The sequence below is a fragment of the Phasianus colchicus genome, chromosome 28, assembly GCF_987193195.1.
Source record: "Phasianus colchicus chromosome 28, bPhaCol1.hap1.1, whole genome shotgun sequence".
Classification (NCBI taxonomy): domain Eukaryota; kingdom Metazoa; phylum Chordata; class Aves; order Galliformes; family Phasianidae; genus Phasianus; species Phasianus colchicus.
In genome coordinates this window covers 4,488,039-4,510,393 of record NC_143463.1, presented here as the reverse complement: position 1 = coordinate 4,510,393, position 22,355 = coordinate 4,488,039, and the positions used below count along the sequence as shown (strand labels likewise).

At 64.5% G+C, this 22,355-nt stretch overlaps 3 protein-coding genes across 6 annotated transcripts in view; 1 reads left to right on the top strand and 2 right to left on the bottom strand.

Moving 5' to 3' along the window:
* Positions 1-282: 282 nt before the first annotated feature.
* Positions 283-8,652, top strand: SSBP4 (single stranded DNA binding protein 4). Of its 2 annotated transcripts, XM_090126241.1 has the most exons (18): positions 286-462; positions 1,029-1,101; positions 1,253-1,314; positions 2,034-2,118; positions 5,312-5,401; positions 5,588-5,671; positions 5,747-5,803; positions 5,912-5,981; positions 6,067-6,137; positions 6,556-6,623; positions 6,717-6,762; positions 6,862-6,897; positions 6,987-7,041; positions 7,142-7,212; positions 7,303-7,381; positions 7,653-7,681; positions 8,122-8,223; positions 8,489-8,647. In XM_090126241.1, exons 1-18 carry the CDS (start codon positions 407-409, stop codon positions 8,516-8,518), a joined length of 1,164 nt encoding a protein of 387 aa, XP_089982367.1. In that variant the 5' UTR covers positions 286-406; the 3' UTR covers positions 8,519-8,647. The 2 variants fall into 2 exon arrangements, with proteins under 2 accessions (XP_089982368.1, XP_089982367.1); XM_090126242.1 differs by lacking the exon at positions 6,862-6,897 and having other exon boundaries at positions 283-462; positions 8,489-8,652.
* Positions 8,653-10,155: 1,503 nt separating this feature from the next.
* On the bottom strand, positions 10,156-13,571 carry ISYNA1 (inositol-3-phosphate synthase 1). 3 transcript variants are annotated; one of them, XM_031604047.2, is made up of 11 exons: positions 13,435-13,571; positions 12,733-12,857; positions 12,485-12,646; positions 12,239-12,368; positions 11,980-12,173; positions 11,747-11,896; positions 11,463-11,678; positions 11,188-11,352; positions 10,993-11,106; positions 10,687-10,904; positions 10,156-10,464 (listed from the first exon to the last, which is right to left on the bottom strand). In XM_031604047.2, exons 2-11 carry the CDS (start codon positions 12,844-12,846, stop codon positions 10,269-10,271), a joined length of 1,659 nt encoding a protein of 552 aa, XP_031459907.2. In that variant the 5' UTR covers positions 12,847-12,857; positions 13,435-13,571; the 3' UTR covers positions 10,156-10,268. The 3 variants fall into 3 exon arrangements, with proteins under 3 accessions (XP_031459907.2, XP_031459906.2, XP_031459905.2); XM_031604046.2 differs by lacking the exon at positions 13,435-13,571 and adding an exon at positions 13,153-13,256 and having other exon boundaries at positions 12,733-12,854; XM_031604045.2 differs by lacking the exon at positions 13,435-13,571 and adding an exon at positions 13,153-13,260 and having other exon boundaries at positions 10,157-10,464.
* A 2,500-nt stretch (positions 13,572-16,071) lies between these two features.
* Positions 16,072-22,355, bottom strand: part of ELL (elongation factor for RNA polymerase II) — a 32,932-nt gene continuing 26,648 nt past the window's right edge. The window contains exons 8-12 of the mRNA XM_031604043.2: positions 21,018-21,531; positions 19,986-20,052; positions 19,027-19,198; positions 18,311-18,355; positions 16,072-17,698 (exon numbers count right to left, since the gene is read on the bottom strand). Of these exons, the coding sequence (XP_031459903.2) occupies positions 17,594-17,698; positions 18,311-18,355; positions 19,027-19,198; positions 19,986-20,052; positions 21,018-21,531 (903 nt within the window). The 3' untranslated portion in view covers positions 16,072-17,593. The remainder of the gene's footprint in view (positions 17,699-18,310; positions 18,356-19,026; positions 19,199-19,985; positions 20,053-21,017; positions 21,532-22,355) is intronic.

The window sequence follows — 22,355 nt, the reverse complement described above, 5'->3', positions numbered from 1 at the left end:
CTCTGGGTCCGCCCCCTCGTGTCCTACGGCACCCCTTGGCGCCCATCTCCCTCCCTCCCACCCCTCCGTATCTGTTTCTTCACCCACGCGTGTACGCGACCGAACGCTTCTCCACCCTCCGCGCCCACCACCCCTTGTGGACCCCCCTCCCCCTTAACCCTCCGCCATCGCCCTTTTAAGAGCGGCCGCGCGGGCGGAGGAGGAGCAGCGCCGGGACGGCCGGGTGGGGGGGGCGGCGTTGCTGGAACAGCCGCGCGCGCGGGGGGAGGGAGCGGCGGCGGCGGCGTTGCGGGGACCCCCGGCCCCGCGCGGCGGTTTCAAGGTCCCCCGGGCCGGGCCGGGCCGAGGCGCAGCGCGGGGCCGGGATGGCGGCGGGGCGCCGCCGGTGACAGCGGGGCCGTGCAGGATGTACGGCAAGGGCAAGGGCTGCGGCGTGCCGTCCGACGGGCAGGCCCGCGAGAAGTGAGTGCCCGGGGCGGGGGACGGGGGGGGGGGGAGGTGGGGAGGTGGGGGGGGAGAGGGGGGAACGGACGGACGGACGGACGGACGGACGGAGCGACGCGCGGAAGTTTTCGCGGGGGTTTCCGCCGCGGGAATCGGGGCCGGCGGCGGCGCGTTGGGGCCGGGAGAACTGCGCTCCGCTCCGCGCGGCTGCGGGGCTGCGCGACCCCCGACGGCTCCGGGAGCGGCGAACGAACCGCGGCCCCGCGGGGATCCCCGGAGCCGCCGAGCGCCGCGTCCCTCCGGTGTCCCCGCGCGGATCCCGTGGGTGTCCCCGCGTCGTCGGGGTCGCGGTGTCGCGCGGGTGGGGACGCCGGCGGCGGGGTTCCGCCCCGTACCGCCGTGTCACCCGCGGGCGAACCGCTCCCGGCGCGCCGTCAGCCGGCCGTGGCCGCGGGGCCGGCGGCGCTGCCCGGGCCGAGCCGCACACGTGGCCGCGTCCGCCGGCAGCGCCGTTCCCGTCGCGGTGTCCCCGCACCGCCCCGCTGCCGTCCGGTGTCACCGCGCCGCCCCGTCCCGCCCTGCAGGTTGGCGCTGTACGTCTATGAGTACCTCCTGCACGTGGGAGCGCAGAAATCCGCGCAGACGTTCCTGTCCGAGGTGAGAGCCCTGTTTGGAGGGGGGGTCGCACGCTGTGCGTCGCACCGGCCCCGTGCGCGTGTGTCCCCCCTTGCCCCCCCCCCCCCATTCCCCCCCCCCTGCGGTGCCGCACGGCTCCGACCGGCCCCACGCGTCCCTCTGCGCCCCGCAGATCCGATGGGAGAAGAACATCACGCTGGGGGAACCGCCGGGCTTCCTGCACTCCTGGTGGTGGTGAGTGGGGATGTGGGGGGGGGGGGTTCCCCCCGAAGTGCCCCCCCGAAGTGCCCCCCCAGGCTCCCTGCAACCGCTGCTCTGCTTTTCCTATCACCCCCCGAAACCCAGCCCCGCTGCTCAGACCCACAGCTGGATCCAATTTCGCCGTCCCCAAAGAGCACAAAGCCCCGCTCTGGGGGGGGGGGGGGTCCCTCACACTGTGTCCACCCCCCCCCACACACTTTGGGTGGGTGCCCAGGAGCCGCCCCACAGCTGCTTCCCCTAACCCGCTGCTGGGGGGGCTCAGCCCCATCGCCCCCTGTGGCCCCACAGCAGCCCAACACCGCTGTGCCCCATTCTGCCCCCCATCCCCATCACCTCGACCCGGGGGGGCTGACATTGGAGCCACCCCACCCCACCCCATCCCACCCTGGGATGCGCCTCCTGATGTCAGGGCCCAGGAATTTGGGCTGCAGTGCATAGCGACCGTCTCCAGGCAAACACTGCAGCTGGGGGGGGGGGGGGGCAGGACCACCCCCACCCCATCCACCCCACAGCGGTGCTATGAGCACAGCCCTGTGCCCCCCCAGCCCCACACCCACTCCTCATCAGTGCCTCAACTGCGGTCGGGCTCAGCCCACCCCCCCCCCATAGCCCTGGGATGGGGGCTGACAGCACGGTGGGGGGACGTGGGGACACCGGGGGGGGCCCTGACGCTTTGTGCCCCCCCCCTGCAGCGTCTTCTGGGACCTCTACTGTGCAGCCCCCGACCGCCGTGAGACGTGTGAGCACTCGAGCGAGGCCAAAGCCTTCCATGACTACGTGAGTATGGGGGGGCAGACCCCGTGCCGCCCCCCCCCCCCACACCACATCGGTGCCCTGAGGACGCGGGGACACGGGGACACGGCACGCTGGGGGTTAAGCACAGTGCCAGCCCCCACCTCCCTGCACGGCGCTGACCTATTTTGCACAGCACTGGGAGGGGTAATCCCAGGGGCCGGGCTGTGACCCCCCCGGGACCCCCCCCTGTGCCACCCTGTGCCCTGCGGGGTGCCCAGCGCCGGCTGGCATTGATGGGGAATGAGGACAGGGGGATGTGTGTGGCTATGGGGGGGGATTTGGGAGCACTGAGATGCGTGGGGACAGCTGGAGAGTGTCCCCCCCCCGCACCAACCCACGAGCTGCCAGCAGACGTGCTCTGTGCCCAATGCTGGGCGGGCACGGTGACCTCAATGGGTCCCCAGTGTTTGTCATTCCCACCCCCCTCTCCTTTGCTCTGTGTTGGTGGGGGGGCAGGACCCCCCCCAGGACCGCATGGGGTGAGGTGGGGGGGTTCGTGGTGCTGGGGGTGCCGTGGGATGCGGGATGCTGTGGTACCCACAGGGATGGGATGCTGTGGGATGCAGAGCTGCGCTGTGGGGCTGTGGTACCCCAAATCCTGCACCCGGTGGGGGGTGAGGGGGGGGGATGAAGCAGGATGCCTTGGGAGGTGGGGGGGGGGGATGCGGTGTCTGTGCTGCTGGGGCTGCTGTGCGTCCTGCTGTGGGATGCAGGGCTTGTGGTGCTGCAGGATGCTGCGCCCCCCCCCGCGCTCTGTGCTGCTCAGCACCCCACCCCCAGCACCCATCACTGCCTCACACATCCCCCCCCAGGCTCACAGCGCGGGGGCTTTTGGGGCTGCAGCACAGTGCCCCCCCCCCCCTCCCACAACTCCCCCCCCATCCCTGCTGCCCCCGGCCCCGCTGCACGGCGCTGATTGCCATGCTGGAATTAATGAGGCTGGCGGTGCAGGTCAGGGCCCGTTGCCATGGCACTGCTCACAGATGCAGCCCGGGTGCTGGGGACCAGGATGGGGGGGGGGGGGTCCTGTAGGGCTGAGACCCCCCCACCCCAAAGTGGGGAGCAGTGCCTGCGGTGCCCACGACCCTCAGTGCCCAGGGGGTGGATGGGGGCTTCCCAGCACTGTGGCATCGTGCAGGGTTTCTGTGCCCTTCCTGGGGGGGCTGTTTGGATGTGTCCCCCCCACGCTGGGATGTGCACAGCCCCCCCCTCCATGAGCACACACTGTTGGTGGCACCGTGGGGACGGTGACCCCGTATCGCCACGGGGATAACAGGGTTTGCCCTTTATTCCGGGGAGGGGGGTGGGGGGCAGCAGCAATCGGGGCCCCCAGCCCAGCTCAGGGCCTGCTGCCCCCCCATTTGTGGGCCCCTCCCCCCCCCCCCCATTCCCTTCCTCCTGACCTTGCTGCTGCAGGAGGAGCTGAAACTCCCCAACCTGTTGCCATGGCAACTCCTGCTTTGCATCACTGGGCTGGGAGCGCAGCGGGGCTGGGGGGGGGCCAGGGGGGGGGCCCACCACGGAGTGGGGCTGGGGGGGGGGGGGGGTCAGCACCATCCCCAGCGCAGGGCAGAGGTCGAGCGCTGACCCCCGTGGCCATGGGCACAACAGCCCGAAATGTGGGGGCAGCCACTTGGGGGGGGGGGCACTGCAGACTCCCATCCCAGGAGGGGGCACAGCTCGTGTCCCACCCCACCCCACAGGCTGAGAGGTGCCAAACTGGCCCTGCTGCCGTGGGAGGCTGCTCCACCTCGGGTTCCACAATGGGGGCTGCAGGGCTCCTGGATGGGATCCGGGGGAAGGGGGAGGCACAGCGATGGGTGCAGCGATGGGCTGTGCCGCGGTGGGTGAAGGGATGGGCAGCACGGTGGGCTCCAGGATGGGGACCACGGTTGGGGGCTGTGCTGCAGAGGGGGGGGCTTTGGCTGGGTGCTGTGACGGACACCACGCTGGGTGCCACAAAGGGTGCCGTGATGGACCCCCCCCCGCGATGGGCAGCTTCTCCATCCTCCACCCCTGAGCACCACCCGGACCCCCCCCCCACCCCACATTTGCTCCGCACCCCCATCACCTCCTCCCGATGGAGGGCACCGGGGTGGGGGGCGGTGGGGGCCGAGGGGTTAACGGGAGGAATGCGCGGGGCTGCGGCGCTGGGGGGGCGGTGGCGGAGGGGGGGGTGTGGGGGGGGGCCGTGGGGTGCCGGGCTGCCTGGCCTCCGGCGCTGTTGGTTTTGGCTGCCTGCACAGACTCTCCATTGTCTTGCAAATGATTTGTGCATGGCTGTAAAGTGAGTTCAGCTGGGCCCGGCCCCGATCCCGCGGCTGATAAATGAGGTGGGGGCCCCCGCCGCCCCCAGCACCCGCGGCTCTCGTGCGCGCCCGCGCCGTGGGGCAGAGAGCCCGAATTGCCCCCCTTCCCCCCCCGACCCACAGCCTGAGCGCGGCGTGGATGCGCTCGGTGTCAGCAGCATCCTCAGCCGTGCAGCCCATCCGTGAGCCGCGATCCCCGCACCGCCCCTGTGCCGCTCGGGGGGGTCCCCATGCCCCCCCCCCCCCCCCCCCCGCGGTGCCCCATCGCTGTGCCCTCAGCCCCCTCCTCTCGGCGGGGTCCCCCCCCCCCCCCCAGGTGGTGGTGGTGGCCCCATGGAGGCCCGTCGTCCCCCCCCCCCCTCCGTCCCCCCGCAGGAGGGGCAGAGCCGCCCCCCCCCCGCCTTCCCCCTCCTCTTCTCCAAATTGAATCCAGTTGTGGCAGAGACAGCGCAGGGCCGAGCGGAAAAGCAGCGCATTCCTCCCTGCTTAACAGCTCCCCCCGGAGCGGGGCTGGCAGGCGAGAGGGGCCGGGCCCCCCTGCAGTCCCCCCTGCAGCCCCAGCGACCCCCGCAACACCCCCCCTCCCCCCCAAGCCCCACTGCAGCCCACGGGTGGGCATCGTCCCGCTTCTCCCCGCGCTGCCCCATCGCTCGCACGCTGACCCCAAAGCCCGGCTGTGGTTGGGGACGCGGGGGGGGGGGGGCGGCATGGGGTGGCTGTGGGGTTGGTGGCGGGTGGGACGCCAAGAGTTGCCGGGGGGGCACGACGTGCGGAGCCCCCACAGCGACCCCCAGCGCCACAGGTGGGCACAGGGCAACTCCGTGGGGCTGATGCTGACCCGTCGCTCAGCTCCGCTTTCCCCGCAGAGCGCGGCGGCGGCGCCCAGCCCGGTGATGGGGAACCTTCCCCCCAGCGACGGCATGGCGGGGGGGCCCATGCCTCCCGGCTTCTTCCAGGTACCCTGGGGGGATGGAGGGGAGGGGGCAGGGATGGCTGCTATGGGGGAACTGCAGGGGCTGCACGTGTGTGTGCGTGTGTGTGCAGCTGGGGGGACCCCCAAATCGTGGGGGGGTTCACTGGGTGACGCCCCCAGCCCCTGCCTCCCCCTCCTCCCCCCCCCCCCAACTCTGTTTCTCCTGAAGGCACCGCCGGGCTCGCAGCCATCGCCGCACGCTCAGCCTCCTCCCCACGCCCCCACCGCCCCCATGATGGGGCCGCACCCCCAGGTAAGGCTGGCTGCCCCCCCCCCCGTCCCTCCCCCACCCCACACTCCCCCTCCTCTCACGGCTCCTCTCTTGCAGCCCTTCATGTCCCCCCGGTACCCCGGCGGCCCCCGCCCCGCACTGCGGATGAACCAGGTGAGATCCCCCCCCCAACCCCCCCGCAACCAGACCCCAATGGGGCACAGAGCTCCACCGGGGGTCCCGCTGTGCCCTGACCCCCCCCTACCCCCAATTCCCCTGCAGCCACCTGTGGGTGTCCCCGGCTCTCAGCCGCTGCTGCCCAACGCCATGGACCCAGCTGCACGGGCACAGGGTGAGTGGGGGTCCCGTCCCCGGTGCTGTGGGGGGGGTCACCACACTTACATACACCCCCCCCTCCCCCCCCTTCCTCTGCGCAGGGCATCCGAACATGGGGGGCCCAATGCAGCGCATGAATCCCCCCCGAGGCATGGGAGGCATGGCACCACAGGTGAGGGGGGGGGAAGGGGGGGTGCAGATGGGATGGGGGGGGGGAGGGGGTTGGGGGGGGGAGATGGGGATGGGGGACACAGGTGGGGAATGGGATGGGAACAGGGAGAGGTGAGTGGGTAGTGCTAGGGGTGGGGGTGGGAGGCAGAGAGGGGATGGGGAGGGGGGGTAAGTTGGGGGGGGGCAGGGATGGGGCTGTGGGCAGACAGGGTTGGGGGTGGGGATGAGGAGAGATGGGGGGGGAGCTGGGGATGGGGAGAGGAAAGGGGTGGGTTTGGGTGCAGATGGGAAAAGGCTGAGGAGCTGATTTGGGACAGAAATGGGGGTGGGGACAGGAATGGGGCTGGGATATGGAGGGGGGTGGAGTTGTGGGTGGGCTGGGGGGGTCTCAGCCTCCACTCACCCCCATTTCCCCCCAGACCTACGGCAGTGGGATGCGCCCCCCCCCCAGCTCGCTGGCCGGCCCCGGCATGCCCACCATGAACATGTAAGGGACCGGGGGGGCACGGGGGGGGGCACAGGGGCAGGAGCACCAGACCCCCCCACACCCCTTCCCTCACCTCCAACCATTCCCTTCCAGGGGTCCCGGCGGCCGCGGGCCGTGGCCAAACCCCAATGCCAACTCTGTAAGTACGGGGGGGGGCCTTGGGGGGAGTGGGGGGGGAGCGAGGGGGGCTACACGCCCAATGCTGACCCCTCCTTTTGCCCCCCCGCCCCCCCCCTAGATTGCCTACTCCTCCTCATCCCCCGGGAACTACGTGGTGAGTATGGGGGCGGCACGGGGGGGCTGTGCTGTCAGTGATCCCATATGGCCCCCCCCCGACCTCTGTCTCCTCTCTGTTCCCCCCAGGGTCCTCCCGGTGGCGGCGGCCCCCCCGGCACCCCCATCATGCCCAGCCCCGGTGGTGAGTGTCCCCCTGCTGTGTGCCCGGGGTGGGGGGGAGGTGTTGTTTTTGGGGGGGGGGTTTATTCATGCCCCCCTCCGACTTCTCATGCTCCCTTCAGACTCCACCAACTCCAGTGAGAACATGTACACCATGATGAACCCCATCGGGCCGGCGGGGACCCGGCCAAATGTGAGTGCCTGGTGACCTGGGGGGGGCCGGGGGGGGGTCGGGGGGGGTCCCCAGCTCATCTCCCTGCGCTCACCCCATCTTCCTCTGCAGTTCCCAATGGGGCCGGGGCCGGAGGGGCCCATGAGCGGGATGAGCGCAATGGAGCCCCATCACATGAACGGATCCTTAGGTGGGTGCCCCCCCCCAGCCCCAAATCCATGCCCCCCCCCCCCCGCTCCCCACACAAGGTGTTCCCCCCCCCCCCCGCCGGGTCCGGCGGTGCTGCAGCACAGCCGTTTCATCCTGCAGTCCGTGAGCTCCATCTGCGGGCTGCCGGGCACCGCGCAGGGATGTGGGACAGCTGGGGGGGGGGGATGGGATGGGAGTTTGGTGGGGGGGGGGGGGGGAGGTTGGGCAGAGGGGCTGGGGGGGCCGCTGACAGCACTGCCGTCGTTTTGCAGGCTCTGGGGACATGGATGGGCTGCCCAAGGTGAGTGTGCAGCCCCTGTGTGCTGGGACCCCCCCCCTCCCCACCTACAAACCCGGATCCCTCCCACCCATCAGCACTGCCATGCCCTGGACCCCCCCCTCCACACCCTCCCCCCCCCCCCAGCCATGAATAAGGACTCCTGTGAGCCAGGACCCCCCCCCACCCCCTGCACTGGAGCCCCCCAGCACCCCTGTGCACAAAGGGAGGTCGTGCACTGGGACCCCCGTGTGCCGGGAACCCCATGGATTGAGGACCCCCCCCCAGTGCACAGAGCCCCCACCGTGCACTGAGACCCCCCCCATACACGGTGACCCTGCACATCGCCCCCCAAACCCCGAGACCCCTGCCCCCCACACCTGTCGCACCACAACCCCCACTCCATACTCAGGACCCCCCCCCCTTTAACTCTTTTCCTTCCTCCCCCCCCCCAAATTTTGCAGAGCTCTCCCAGTAACATGGCGGGGCTGAGCAACCCCCCCGGCACCCCACGGGACGACGCCGAGATGGGCACCAATTTCTTAAACCCCTTCCAAAGCGACAGCGTAAGGGATCCGACGGTCACCTCCGGTGGCACCCGGGGGGGCAAACGGAGAGGAGGGCGGGGGTCCCGGGGGGGTCGGGGCTGCAGGGGGGGACGGGCAGCTTGCAGAGCTCCGGCCGAGCCGTGGCGGCCCCACCCGGTGTCGGAGGGGGTCCGGCCGTGGCAGAGCATCCCGGAGGTGTGAGGATGGGACCCCCCCGGCCGTTGTGCCCCCTCCCCCCCCCCCCCCCGGCCCGCTAACCCTCTGGTGTCTCCGGTCTCTCTAGTACTCGCCCAGCATGACAATGAGCGTGTGAGCCCAGCGCCGAAGCCGGCCGAGAACCCGACGCCCCCCGCGGTGCCAAAAAAAAAAAAAAAAAAAAAATTAATTAATCGTTCTGTATTTAATAACCAACCCCCCCCCCCACCCAACGCCCCAACCGCGCCCATCAACCCCCCGAAAAAAAGAACCCCCCCCCCCCCTCCTTAAAAAAACACTAAATGACAAAAAAAAGAGAATCAGAATCTCATCCTCTTTGCCGTGCGACAACCACGGCTGCGACCCCCCCCCTCCCCCCCCCGCCGCTGCCGGACCCCCCCTCCTCCCCCCCCGGTGGCATAGGGCAGGACGGAGCCCAAGGTGGGGATGGGGGGGGGGATCTGCTTCCTGTCCTGTGATTCCCCCCCCTCCTGCCCCCAAATCTGGGCCGCACAGCACTGGGGGGGGGGGGGGGGGGAAGTATTTATTTGGGGGGGGTCGCAGTTTGCTCCCCTCCCCCCCCCCCCTTAAAGAAACAAACAGCGGCGTGCTGCACAACTCCATTGCAATCAGCTGCCGTGCTGTGGAGCGGTGCCCCCCCCCCCCGCAGCACAGCCTGGAGGGCTCCACCCCCCCCCACCCCCCCAGTCACATGAAGGGGGGGGGGGCAGCCACATTGTGGCCCTGCCGAAGCCCCGGGGTGGGGGGGGGGGCACACGGCCAGCACAGCCCCCCCCCCTCCACACCCAGCGCTTCCTGCCAGGCTGAGCAGAGCTGGGGGGGGGTCAAGCCATACCTCCCTGGAGCCCCCCCAGCTCTATAGGGCGGGTCCCGGTGCAGAGAGCAGCCCCCCACCTCCCCCCCCCCCCCCCAGCCCCGTCTGCGTGCTCAGCCAGCACTGTGATCTTCCTGCCCCCCCGACCCGAGCACCAGACCGGGGCCCCCCCCCGCTCCCCCCCCCCCCGAGGGACCACTTTTAAAAAAGAAACTTTAATATGAAGGATTTTGGGTTTTGTTTTTTTTTTTTTTTCTCCTCCTTCTCTTTTATATCAGAAAGGACCTCAGCCCCCCCCTCCCCCCCCTCAACTTTTACCACCCCCCCCATCCTTTACCGCGCGTCCCGGCCCCCCCCTGTACAGCCTGGAGCCGCCGGGACCCCCCCGCCCCCCCCCCCCCCCCCGTAGTCGTTCTGTGTAGGGAGGGCGCCCCCCTCTTTCTTAGCCCCGAGTCTTTAGAGCGAGCATTGCTTATGGAAACAAAACCGGGCGGGGGGGGGAGGGGGTGGGAAGGAAAAAGAAAAAAAAAAAATTAAAAAAGAGGAAAAAAAAAAAAAGAAAAAAAAAAGAAAAAGGGGTTTTTCCCCCCCCCCACCCCCCCGAAAAATATGAAAATGACAAAAAAAAAAAAAAAAAAAAAAAAAAAAAGAGCAAAGCAACCGACCCCGCATCAATAAATGTAATTTGATTTTTTTCAGAAGGCGCCGTTTGGTTCTGGGGGGGGCAGGAAGTGGGAAGTGGGGGGGTGATGGTGATGGTGATGATGATGATGGGGGGGGTTTATTGTGGTACAAAGCTTCACAGTGTCACGTTGGTGTGGGAGCCGGGGGGGGACCCAAATCACATCCCCCCCAACCCCACAAATAGCTCAAAATACAAAAGGGGGGGGGGGGACGGGACACAGAGTGGGGAGACGACCCCCCCCCCCCCACACACACACACACACCCCCTCCCCGTACAGCAGAGACCCCCCACCCCGCTGGTGGCGATGGGGGGAGGGGGGTGGTGCTGAGCCCTGGGGGTGGGCGGGCGTTATTCGGTGCCGTCGATGTGGAGGGGGGGGCGGGGGGTGCTGGGATGCCCGTTGAGCTGGGCGGGGGGGGCCGCCTTCTTGGGGCTGATGGGGCACGCAGCCCCCGCCGGGCAGCAGCGCTTGGGGCCGAGCGGCGGCCGCTGCATCTTGTGCTCCAACAGCATGTGGTTCTGGGGGGGCAGCCCCAGGCAGGCCCTGAAATGGGGAGAGGGAGGTGGGAGGGGGACACACACACACACCAATATCCCCCCCTGCAAGTAGCAGAGCCCTGTAGGATTGAGCCCCCACCCCACGTTGGGATCCACCAGAACCGGGGACACCATCTGGGCAGCCCTGCATTGGGAATGGGGACCCCGTATCCCCCCGTGGCACCACTGTGGGTCACTACGCCCCCCCCCCCCCCCCCCCCGTGGGTACCTCAGGATGTTCTCAATGCAGCTGCGCTGACGGAAGAGCGCGTTGACGACGGGGGTCCCGTCGGGCACCAGGGGGGCTTTGCAGAGGAAGGCGACGATGGAGAGGACGCTGTGGAAGCTCTGGAACTCGGGGTCGCTGTCGGTGCAGAAGGTGATGCGCTGGCACAGCTCGGTCAGGATGGCCAAATCCAGGATGATGGGGCTGGCCAGCAATGAGTCCTGCGGGTGGGAAGGGGAGCGGGGAGGGGGGGTCACGGTGAGCCCGGCGTAGGGGTGCACCCCCCCCCCAGCCCCCCCAGCCCCGCACCTCGCACGTGTTGTGGATGACGATGGTGTTGGTGCCGCCCATCATGATCTCCGAGGTGTATTCATCCAGTGCTCGCTTGCTGTCCCCCACGTAGGGCACGTATTTGATCACCACCTGCACAGGGACCCCCGTCAGCACCCACCCCCCCTGCAGACCCTCCCCTCTGCACCCCCTCCCCCCCCAGAGCTCACTCACGCAGTGGTCAGGTTTGTCCTGCGGGCCGTACAGCAGCGGGTTGGCCTGCACTGTGTCATCCACCACGTTGCTCTTGGAGATCTCCTTGGAGCGGAACTGCTGCGGCGCAGAGAGGTTCTTCCCATCGTTGTTCCCCAGGTGGTTGTAGCTGACGATGGACCTGGGCTGGGGGGGAGGGCAAAGGGTGCAAATAGGAGGGAACCGTGGAATCATGGAGTTGGAAGACCAGCGGGGGTGGACGGGTCAACCCGGTTCCACGTCCCACCCCAACGCACCTTCAGCCCGGCGCCCACCAGGAAATCCACCAGCACCGACTTCAGCTTCGTCTGCCCCGATTTGAAGTCGTCCCCGCAGATGAAGACGCGGCGCTGCGCTGCCAACTCCACGGCGCCCGGCACGAAGGTGTTCTGGGGCGACCCGTTGATGTAGGCGCAGCCCTCCAGGATGCTGGCCACGGCGAACAGCGTGGATGGGGACACCTCCAGGCCTCGCTGCGGGGACACCGTGCGGCTCAGCACTGCGGCACATCCCCTCCACGTCCCCCCCTTCATCCCCTCACCTCGATGGCCCGCAGCAGGTTGTCGGCGCTGTCGTTGAGCCCTGGCACCACATCACAGAAGCGCTCGGTGTTGGCCGTCCACAGCACGATGACTTTGTCCACCCCGCTGCTCGCCCTGAAGTCCCGGATGTCCCTGCGGATCTGCTCCACCTGCAGGGATGGGGATGCAGACAGGTCACCGTGGTGCCCCCCCTCCGTCCCCGTGTGCCCCCCCCCCCGCCCGCCCCCAGCACCTGCTCAGCCTTGGAGCCACGCAGCACGTTGTCCGCCCGCTCCTCCTGGTTGGCGGCGATGAACTCGGGGATGTAGATGGAGGGTCGGGGCTTCATCTGCTCCATGTGAGGCCACAGCTGCTCCTGCAGCGCCCAGTCCAGCACCTCGGCGCGCCGCATGGCCTCGGCCAGGTTCAGAGAGGAGATGTCCCACCCTGCGGGATGGGGTCACGCTCAGTGCACGGCCCTCCCCCCCCGCCCACCCCAGCACCCCTCCTACCATCAAAGACGATGTCGTTGGGGTGCACCATGGGCAGCAGATCCCGGAACGGCACATAGACATCCCCGGTGGGGCCGGCACCCAGGCATACAGTGGAGGCCTGCAGCAGCGAGCCGTAGTAGTTGGCTTTCTAGAGATGGGGGGCAGAACGCAAGGCTGAGCGACCACCAAAAAGCCCAACGTCCCCCAAGCCCCCCCCCCAAAACGAGGGGAGCCGGCAGGGCTGTCCCCTCACCCCACACCCACCTTGCGGCCGGTTTTGGTCATCCAGGACAGCCCCAGGCGATTGGCCAACACGGCCGCCGTCACCGTGGTGCCGTTGTTGCCCCCCCAGCCCACCAGCATCAGCCCCAGGCGGGGGACGTGCCGCGCCGTGCGGAAGGTGAAGCGCGTGGAGCAGGGCCGGACCTGCGGCAAAGGGGGGGGGGTCGGGACGGGGGCAGCCGGCGGGGCGGCCCGGCGATGCCATCCGAGGGCGTCCCCGCGTCCCCTACCTTGGTGACACCGCCCTCCCTGCAGACGTGCGCGGTGCTGTACGTGTACTGCGCCTCGATGAAGTCTTTGCCGTACGCGACGTCGGGGCTCTCCACCACGAAGGGCTCTGCCATTGTTCCCGCTGCTGGGATGGGAGGAAACGCGACCCCCGCCCGCTGGGACACGGAGCGGAACGACGGGTCCGACCCCGAGCCCGGGACACCGCCAGGATGAATGGGGAGGGGGGGGGCACGGGGTACGCGGGCGGCAGCGGGGGGGGGCAGCGCGGTCTCCGCTCCCACGGGGGCAGCGGGCGCTGCGGGGCGCGCGGGGACGGCGCCGAGCGCGGCCGCCGACGGGACGCGGATTGCGGGGCGGACATCGCGGGGGGTGACAGACGGACACGCGGAGCGCCCCCCCCCGCCTCCCCCGGCACTCACCTGGAGCCGGGCGGCTGCCGGCGCTGCCCCGCGGGGATGTGAGCGCGGCCGGGGCTCCCCCTCCGCTCCCGCCCTTAAGCGGCTCCCAGCGCCCGCCCCCCCTGGCCCCGCCCAGCCCAAAACTTTCCATCGGCGCCGGATCCCCCCCCGCAGCCCCCGCCCGCACGTGCCCCGGTACCGGGGGTTCGAGAGGGGACACCGAACGCGACTCCGGACGGGGAACCCCGCTCAGCCCCGGCCCGGTGCGTTCTCTCCCTCCCACCCCCCGCCCCGGGCTCTCACCGACGCTCGGAGCGGACGGGCCGGGCCGGGCCGCCTCCAGGAGGGAAAGCGGCCGCTGACCCGGGAAGGGGAAGTGGCACCGGGGCCGGGGGGTCCCGCCGCTGCCTTCCGCCCATTCACTGCCCCGCGCCGGCGGCTTCCGGAGCGGCGGGGGGGCCCGGCGCCTTCCCACGGTGCCGCTCCCACGGTGCCACCGCGCCCGGGCACCGCGAACCGGAGCTCCCGCCCCCTGAGCCCCCCCGCAGCCCCCGGCTCGGCCATCCCAGAGCCCCGCGGGGACACCCCGCGGCACCGTGTCGCTCGGTCCCCGACGGACGGGCGGCGGGACGGCGAGGAGGTCCCGGTTCCCGTTTCAATGGGAAGAATCCGCTTCAAAGCATCCCCCGGAGCGGAGCGACGCCCCGAGCCCCCACGGCGCTCCGTCCTCCCCCACCCGCGCTCCCCGCGAGGCGTGAGGACAGATCGGCCGCCGCCCACCCCCCGCCCCGGGCTGCGGCTCCGCGGGGGCGACGGGGATGGGGACCACCGGGAGCAGCGGGCACAGCGCGCGGGGAGCGGCCGCGTCGGGGCTGCGGGACGGGGAAGGGGGGGGGAAACAGCCGGGACTGGGGGACACCTCCGGGAGAGGGGGATGCGGGCGGCCCCGAAGGCCCCGTCCAGACCTCGGGCGTTGGAGGAACAATGCTCCCTCAGAGGACAAAACGAACCCCGCGTTGGAATTCCAGCGCCTCAGCAAATTATTGAAACAAAAATAACATTTCTTTGTACAATAATCCATCGGGCGGGGAGGGTCCGGGCAGCGCTGCCAGGGGCCGAGAACTGGTATTTTTCCACTGCTTTCCTTCTTCTTCTTTTTTTTTTTTTTTTGCCCCCCTCCCACAACTCCCACCATTGTTCCTTCCCACCCCTCCCACGCCGCACTGTTCCCTCGCACCGTGGGCTCCGTGCCCAACGCCTCCGCTCGCGGCTCGGGGCTGGCGGGGACCCAACGCTGCGCAGCCATGGCGACCGGCACGGCCCCGCAGCAATGGCACCGCGACCCCCGTCCCACGACCCCCCACGGAGGGCTCAGGTCCCGTTCTGTGCCCTCGGGGATGCGGTCCTCGTGGTCGGGTTTTGTTCCCTCCGTGTGCGATGCTCCCCTCCGCACCCTTTGCCGTCCCTATCCCCGTCCCCGCATCCTTTTGCTGTGACCTTCCAGGACCTGCACACCTGAGGGCGGACGGACGCGTGCAAAGGGACGGACGGACAGACAGACCGGCTCCATCCGAGCGTGCCGGGGTCGGGGTGGGGGGGGAGCTGGGGCAGTTATCCGGTTATCCTAACGAACTTCCTCCCGCCGCAGGGAAAGGCGCTCAGCCCCGCAGACGGGGCGGCCCGCAGCGCCGTGCCCGCACCGGGCGCTACACGGAGCCGCTGCGGGGAAAACGACCGCACCGCTTCGGGGCGGCACCGCGGGGCTCCGCGCGTCCCCGCAACCGCAGCCGCCCACCGACGGGCGCACAGAAGCGGGAAGCTGCCGCGGTCCGCCCGGCGTTGGCACGGAAGGAGCGCAGTAAATTTCCACTCGGAGCTCATTAGCGCTCGGCCCGACCCCGTCTGCGCTGCCGGGGGTGCGGAGGAGGCGTCCGGGGACACCGGGAGGGAGCGGAACCCCGCGATCGGAGCGAGGAAACCCGCACGTGGCCGGGACCGACGGCGTCCGCGGGTGATGGATGGGAACGCAGCGACGGGCGGGGGCTGCGAGGGCGGCTCTGCCCCCACCTGGAGCCGCTCTGCGTGGGACGGGGGCACCGCTCGGACCCGTCCGCGATCCCCGCGCTGCGGTCGCGCTGTATGGAGGCGGAGGAATTCGGGCTGCGAAGCAGAGAAAACCCCGCGGTGGGACCCAGCGCTGCGCTGCTCCCGGCCCCGAACCCCGAACCCGACTGCAGGAACCCCCAGAACGGCCGCTGGAAGCCCCCCGTGCACTGCAGGGCGGCCTGAGCTCCCGGCGCTGCCGCAATCCCACCAAAGCCGGGGCAGCAGCGAGCTCTGCACCCCGACCCCGGCGCCCCCCACAAAGCACTGCCTTCACGCTCCCCATCCCACCCCCACCACGGACCATTTCCCCCTTCCAGGTTCTCCCCGCTCTCCGAAGTGTTGGAATGAAAGATGGGCCCACATTGTTCGCATCGTTTCCCAATACAGTGAATTTATTATATGTTGCAAAATCAGCATTCAGCTTTTTTAGTGTACAAAAAAGACACCAGAGCTCTTAAGAAAAGATTAGGAAAGCTGAAGACTACGCCGCCTTTAAATTGTAACGTTTTGGCAAAGTGAAAAGCTCTTTTTTGTAAACTCCAACTCCATGGCTCAATATAGTTTTATCCACAGTACAATATTACAAAGTAAAACACAGTATCAATAAGTTAAGATCATACTTAATCACCTAAACTGGTTTCTATTCACCCAAAAAGCACGGGGTTCGCCTTGGCCTAACTTCCTCATCTCTAACAGGGAGAACAAAAAGGCAGATCCGACTACGGCCCTTGAACACAGTCCGAAAGAAAAGTGAAGCAGAGAAGTCGTTGGCTGCTAATTGGGTCTCACAGTTTGGATACTCATTAAATATTTTCAGGTTTTTTTATATTCAATTTCTTTTTTTTTTTTTTTCCTTTTTTTGTTTGTTAGAAGTTCCAGAATATACATGTCAATGTACACAATACATCTTCGTATACAACTCTGTTTGCAAAAATATCTCATAGCAGGTGTATAAAGATCGGGGATCCATCTCTATCCCCACCCCCCCGAGAAGCCAAAAAAACAACAAAACCAACCCCAACCACCCCCACTGCAACTGGGAGGGAGCAGAAGTGTTTCCATGGAGGACTGGGTGTTGGGGTGGTGCTGTGGTTGGTGGTGGTGCTGCTCCCACCCGGAGCACCACAAAGCATCCAAGCAGAATGGAATTGTTACCATTGGGTTTCATAGAGCAGATGGACCCATTTGGATGTTTAGGAATGGAGGGAGGTGGGAAAATAAGAAGAGCTGCTGAGGAAAAGCAGAGCTTTCCTCCTTTGCTCCGCTCCCCCCGCGGCTGAAGGCGCTGTGGGATGGATGGGGCAGAAAGGAACGGCGGCATTCAAAGGGCACCTTTGTGCTTTTTGGCATCTTCCTGGCGCCCGGGCCGTGCTCTGCAATGTTCCCTTCCAGTCCAAATTAAAAAAAAAAAAAAAAAAAAAAAAAAAAAGAAAGAAAAACCAGAAAAGAAAGGCTGGGGGAGGAGCCGGGATGGAGCCGCCCCACTGGGAAAGCGCTGCCCCTCGGCTCCCACGCTGCAGGTCAGCCCCAGCAGCTCCTGTAATACTGCCTTAGCAGAGGGGGAAGGCTCTGAAACGGCCTGAAAGGAGAAGGGAGGCACAGCTGTAGATAAAGATGGCTGGGGTTTGGTTGGTGGTTGTTTTTGTTTTGGTTTGGGTTTTTTTTTTTTGCCTTTTTTCCTTTTTTTTTTTCCTTTTTTTTTTCTTCCTTTTTTTTTTTTTTTTGTCTTTTTCTTTTTTTTTTTTTTTAAATACAAAAATAGACCACAGTCTCATCAGCGAGTCGTAAAATCCGCCGCCCTCGGTACAAAACTACAAAAGTCAAAGGCGGGCGGTGGGACGCGGCCCCAGCAGTGCCATGGCTGGGCTGGGGGGGGGTAGGGGGGAGGACGGACACACAAAGCCGTCTGTCCGTCCCCACGCAGCCACTGCAGTGGGAGCACAGAGGGGGGGCAGCTCCGGGTGCTGGGAGCACACAGCTCACACAGGAACAGTCGCAGGTGCCACAGAGGGACCCCAGCAGCATTCCAGCTCCGCACCGTCGGAAGGAACGTCTGTAACCCACGGGCCAGGGGGGTAATTAACACTTCATGCCAAATTTTAATCCGTGAAAACTACTGATTTTTAACCTTTGGGAGCTTCGGTCGCTGTAGGTAATCTATTTCCCTTAAGTGTCTTGAAATAAGCAGAGTTCCATTGGTTGCATTCCGGCGTTCAGAGGCCAAAAGCAGAGCAGGTCCTGTGCCCCCGCCAGCAATCCCGAGTTCTTCAGCCACGAAGAAGTGATGCTCATCTCTGATGGTCGTACAGAAGGGATGGCAGCACCCACTGCAGCTCCGTGCCCCCCGTCCCACCGCTCAGAACTGCTGCTGGTCGTACTCTGCTATCAGTTTTTTGATGTGGGCCAGTTTGTTGTGGAGGTATTCGCAGCGGTTCTTCTCCTGGCTGTAGTTGGGATTGGTCTGCAAAGAGAAACTGCCGTGAGGGACACAAAGCAGAGCTGTCTGTGCACAGCTCAGAGGAGGAACCCGAGGGCCTGAGCTCACAGCGCTGGGAAGCTCTTCCCAAAGCTCTGAGCTTTGGGGGTGGGAGGGCTCAGGGCTCCACGGCCGGGTGATGAGCACACACAGCCCTGCTGTGCACACTCCTACCTCTCCCACCTTAACCACTGCTCACAGCAAAGGACCCAGGCTGATCCCAATTAGCTGGCAGTGAGCTTGGTGCCAGCCAGGCACAGCAGTGTGGGCCCAGACCTGCAGCACCTCACTGCCCACCGGCCCTGTGCCACACACTGCTCTCTCACTCTGCGGGGCAGAGGCACTCATTCCATGCATCCACTCCTCTGCTCCGTGCTGCTCACAGCTGAGTGCTCCCCAGCACACACACAGCAGACACAGCTGCCTGCAAACCCTCTCTGAACAATAAAGGGACCACTTTTTGCACGAGCTCGAGCTGAACAAAGATGTGCTGATACGCTTTGGAGGCCAGGTTCTGTGCTTGGCAATGAGCTGCACCTTCCAGTCCCTCAGGGTTGCACCCAGAAGCCTCATTTATGGCCAGAAATTGGCACTCACCTTCTTAATTTTCCGATATTCCTGTAAAATTTGATCGTGGATGGTCTGAAAAGGAAAAGGTAACAGATTGATTTCTAACCAGTCAGCAGCTCTGCCACCCAACTGAGCAACACAGGTATCTCTGAGCAAAACCTGCTCCCTCCCACGTGCTGCCCACTCCCACCACTGCCAGCACCCCAGCACTGCCCCACTGCAGCCCCCAGCCACGAAATCCCACAGCACACAGACAGAATAATGGACATTTCCTCTGCAGCTCAGACTCATTTTTCCCCTGAGATACGAAGAATACTTTGGTGAGGAATTGGAAGATTTCTCAAAGAGCAGAAGGATGTTGGAGGCAGCACTGAGCACAACAGGCTCTGTAAGATCTGTAAGATCTGCTCGCTGCACTCACTGAGATTTCTTTCCTCAAGGTAACAGAGCTGAGCAACACTATGTTGTTAAGACTGAAGATGGGAGAGAAGCAGCTGACTGTGCCCTACTGCCCTCCCAACCCGCTGTGCTCCCATATGCACACACTGGGGTTTGCTGGCTGGGATGCACTCATTGCTTCCAGCAGCTTTTGGCTGCAGCCACCAATTGTCTCGTGGAGGCTTTCCCCTGTCAGCAAGTGCTGTGATGTGCACCCAGCTCCACAACGAAAGAGCACAGAGCTGTTCTGCAGCCACATCTCACAGCACAAACTGCAGCATCCCCACACCTCAGCTCTGTTCTACCTTGTATTCTTCAGAGCCCTGCAAGAGCTGCTTCAGCTTGGAGTCCAGCTGTGTGAATCGCCGCGTTATCCGCTCTATCCGTGCGTGCAGGTCTCTGTACTCGTTGTATTCTGCATTGAAGTCGTTTTTGTAACTCTGACGCTGCTCCGAGGAGGAAATGGCTGCGTATTTTCTAGGGGCAGAATAATTTTGTTCATCAGTTTACACGTCTTCCACCCGCACAGCGAGCGCTGCCGTGCCAAAGCAGGATGACAGGTTGGAAACCAATGTGGTCTCTTAGGATTTGTGCTACAGCAGCACAGAGACAACAGCCAGGACTGCTGCCCTGACCTCTGTGTGAAATGAGACGTTCCTTATCAGTGAGGCAGGATGCAATGTGGAGGTGCTGCCTGGGAGCTGTGGGTGTGGGAGGACACTCAGATAGCACCGCCACAGCGCTTCTCATTCCTGCTGTCCCACAGAACGTGGAGTTCTGCATCTGTGCCAGACCTTGGAACAGCAGGAGCACGAAGCTTCCAGCGCTCAGAGGCTTGAAAGGAGCACAACAGCCACTCAGCTATCGCTGCAAAACTGCTCTCAGCACGACTGTGTGGCAAGTGTGGGACAAAAACCACACTGAACAGACTGAATGCATCTCCACCACCTTCTGAAGGCACCCAGCGTGACCTGGACGCAGCACAGGAGCTCATGTTTAACAGCTGCATCTTCGAGGTACACTGAAAAGAGCCAATTAGTGGTGGTCCTCTGATCCTTAATGATGGCTCTAAACCTGACCTCCTGCAGCAAATCCTCTGGGATGGAAAAACCCATCAACACCAAAGGGTTTGTGGCTTCCTCCTCTATTTAATCCCGCTCTGTAAAGTTTACCAAGCAACATCTGAGCCCAACATAAATCACATCCTGCCTTTCAGCTCCCAGTGTGATCCCAAAGCCATTCAGTGAGTGATAAAATGACTTACAATAAATAATCTGGCATGTCCGAAGTTGATGTTGGTACACTGGAGTTATTGCATGTCCCATTTAAACCTGAAAAAGAAACAAGAGGCACAAGAGCTTTCTTGCAGGTGTTCTTCAGCTTTAAACCTCTATGCAATTAAACTGAATTCCTCAACCTGCAGTGCAAATGCAGATATCGATTTCTAAAGGATTTCTGCTTTTGCCTTCAGTTGAGGAGAAGGTGCTGCCACCAACAGCAGTGTCAGCATGAGCAGCAGCACTGCCTCAGCTCATGGAGAAATCCCCAGGGCTTGGAGTGAAGGACTGAGGGGCTGGGAAGGAATGCAGGAAGATGCAGAATGTGAGTGAGGAAGATGGTGGTGGTGGCGAAGGAAGGTTTGCTTTGCCTGTGAGTGCCACCTACTGTCTGCAGACAGGACCCTGAAGGTCCCTGCACTGCCCCAAACGGGGGGAACCTGCTGGAACTGAATGAGAAACGTCATCAAAAAGGACCTGGAGCTACACTGCTTTGATGGAAAATACTTCCATCGCATCCCAACAGCAACAGCTGCACTGCTTTGTTACTCCTCAGGGCAGCAGGGGACAGCAGGGAGGCTTCCAGCCTGGATGAGCAGCTGCACAGCTCTCTAACAGCACTCACCACCTCCTGCATTCAATCTGGTGCCTAACATCTCACGGCAGAGTTACCAATCAATTCAGTAACCATCACCAAACACAAGTATGTAATCAAGCAGCGCTGCGTTTCCAGCAGGTCTTGATGTCTGCCTTCCATCCCCGTGCACTAACAAAGCTTTTCACTTGGCCAGGAGAAAAACAACCCGGGCTGAGGTGGGTCTGAGCAGCACCAGAGGCTGAACAGGAAAGACCTGCCAGGCTCTTTGGAGAGGAACAGCACTGCTGATTTGCAGGTAGGGCCGCTGATGACACTCCATCAACCACACAATGCCTGCATGTGAAGTGACACAGCAACCTCTTCCCCCAGATGGATTTGGGGCAGAAATGAGAGCCAGCACAAAGCGCAGCTGGGCACATACCTGGCGCCTCCTGCGGAACACTAACTAAGTCAGCATTTTTTATTACTTCACAGTCCTGCTTCTCCTCTTTGCATTTCTCCTCGCTTTTCTTCTCCTTCCTCTCCTTCTCTTTGTCTTTGTGCTTTTTGGATTTTTTCTTGCTTTTTACATACGAGCTGCAGTTGTGTTTGCTCGTCTGCGCACAGTCTGTGGGCGTGGGGAGGCTCAGCCTGTCGGCCGGCTCCGTGCCCTCGCAGTCTCTGCCGTTGTGGCTCAGGTCGTTGCTGACGTCGGCCAGCGGGTCGTGGGGCCGCGGCAGCTCCGGGAGGCTGGAGCTGGAGCTCACCGACTCCGGCAGCGCCAGCGGCAGCGCGGCAGAGGGGACGGGGATGGGTACGGGGACGGGGACGGGGACGTCCTTCCCGTTGGCGTTCAGCTTCCCGTTGAAGGTGGGCTGAGCTCGGTGAGCCAGGTGTGAGATCCGGGGCTTCTTGTTGGCCAAGGGATCGATGAACTCCAGCGGTTGGGAGCGTTTCTGTGCAGGAAAAAGGAGAAGGAAATCAGCAGAGCTTGAGCGCCGTGACCACTAGGTGGGAGTGCGGGGCTGCAGAACAGGGGAGGCACTGCACACAGCCCTGCACGCAGCCCCACGTGTCCCCCCGCAGGGCTCTGGCTGTGTTCTGTTGCTCTGCTGGCAGCACAGCCTGCACTGTGCCCCCATAACCCTGCTTGGTGTGCAGCACAGGAGCACAGCCCTCAGCTCCCAGCTCTACTCCTTCCTCTTCTCAAAGGGCATTTCCCAGAAGAAGTGAGGAAGCAGCAGTTGCTCCGCACTCCCAGCCGAAAGAGGCAGCATCTGTACAAGGCATATCATGCGGGCTGACGTGATCTCCTGCAGACAGGGTCTGAGTGGCACTGTGCAGAGCCAAGGGCCAGACCTGGAGATGCTTGCAGGTCCTCCCAGCTCAGGACACCCCGTGGTTACAGACCAGAATATCCCTCTACTCGCAGAGCGGAGGGAGCACACGGGTTTCCCTTCACTGCCCAGCACTGTTCAGAGCCCATGGAAAGTCCACCTCTGCCCAGCGGAAAGCAAGGGATGGTTTGGGCTATTTCTTTTGGCTATTTCATTGCTTTCTTTACTGTCTCAGGCAGGGCTGTTTGCACATGGAAACTCTGCTCCATCCCAGCAGCACGGCCGGACATGCAGCTGCACCACAGCCATCAATTCGCTTCTTTTCCCCCCAGTTATGATTTCTTTTTGCCAGCTGCAGGGTCACAGTGACAGTGCTCAGTCACAGATCCTGCTGCTGCCCATCAGGATGATTGTGCTGCAGGAGCTGCAGGAGCTCCAGGGGC

Bases quoted from the DNA above. Each gene is read 5' to 3' on its own strand.
- SSBP4 (XM_090126241.1), top strand. From the start codon at position 407: ATGTACGGCAAGGGCAAGGGCTGCGGCGTGCCGTCCGACGGGCAGGCC. The intron at 6,138-6,555 runs GTGAGGGGGGGG...ATTTCCCCCCAG, and splicing joins TGGGAGGCATGGCACCACAG to ACCTACGGCAGTGGGATGCG. The intron at 6,624-6,716 runs GTAAGGGACCGG...ATTCCCTTCCAG, and splicing joins GGCATGCCCACCATGAACAT to GGGTCCCGGCGGCCGCGGGC.
- ISYNA1 (XM_031604047.2), bottom strand. From the start codon at position 12,846: ATGGCAGAGCCCTTCGTGGTGGAGAGCCCCGACGTCGCGTACGGCAAA. The intron at 11,353-11,462 runs GTGCGTTGGGGT...CCTCCCCCCCAG, and splicing joins TGGTGGGCGCCGGGCTGAAG to CCCAGGTCCATCGTCAGCTA. The intron at 10,905-10,992 runs GTGCGGGGCTGG...TCCCACCCGCAG, and splicing joins TCATCCACAACACGTGCGAG to GACTCATTGCTGGCCAGCCC.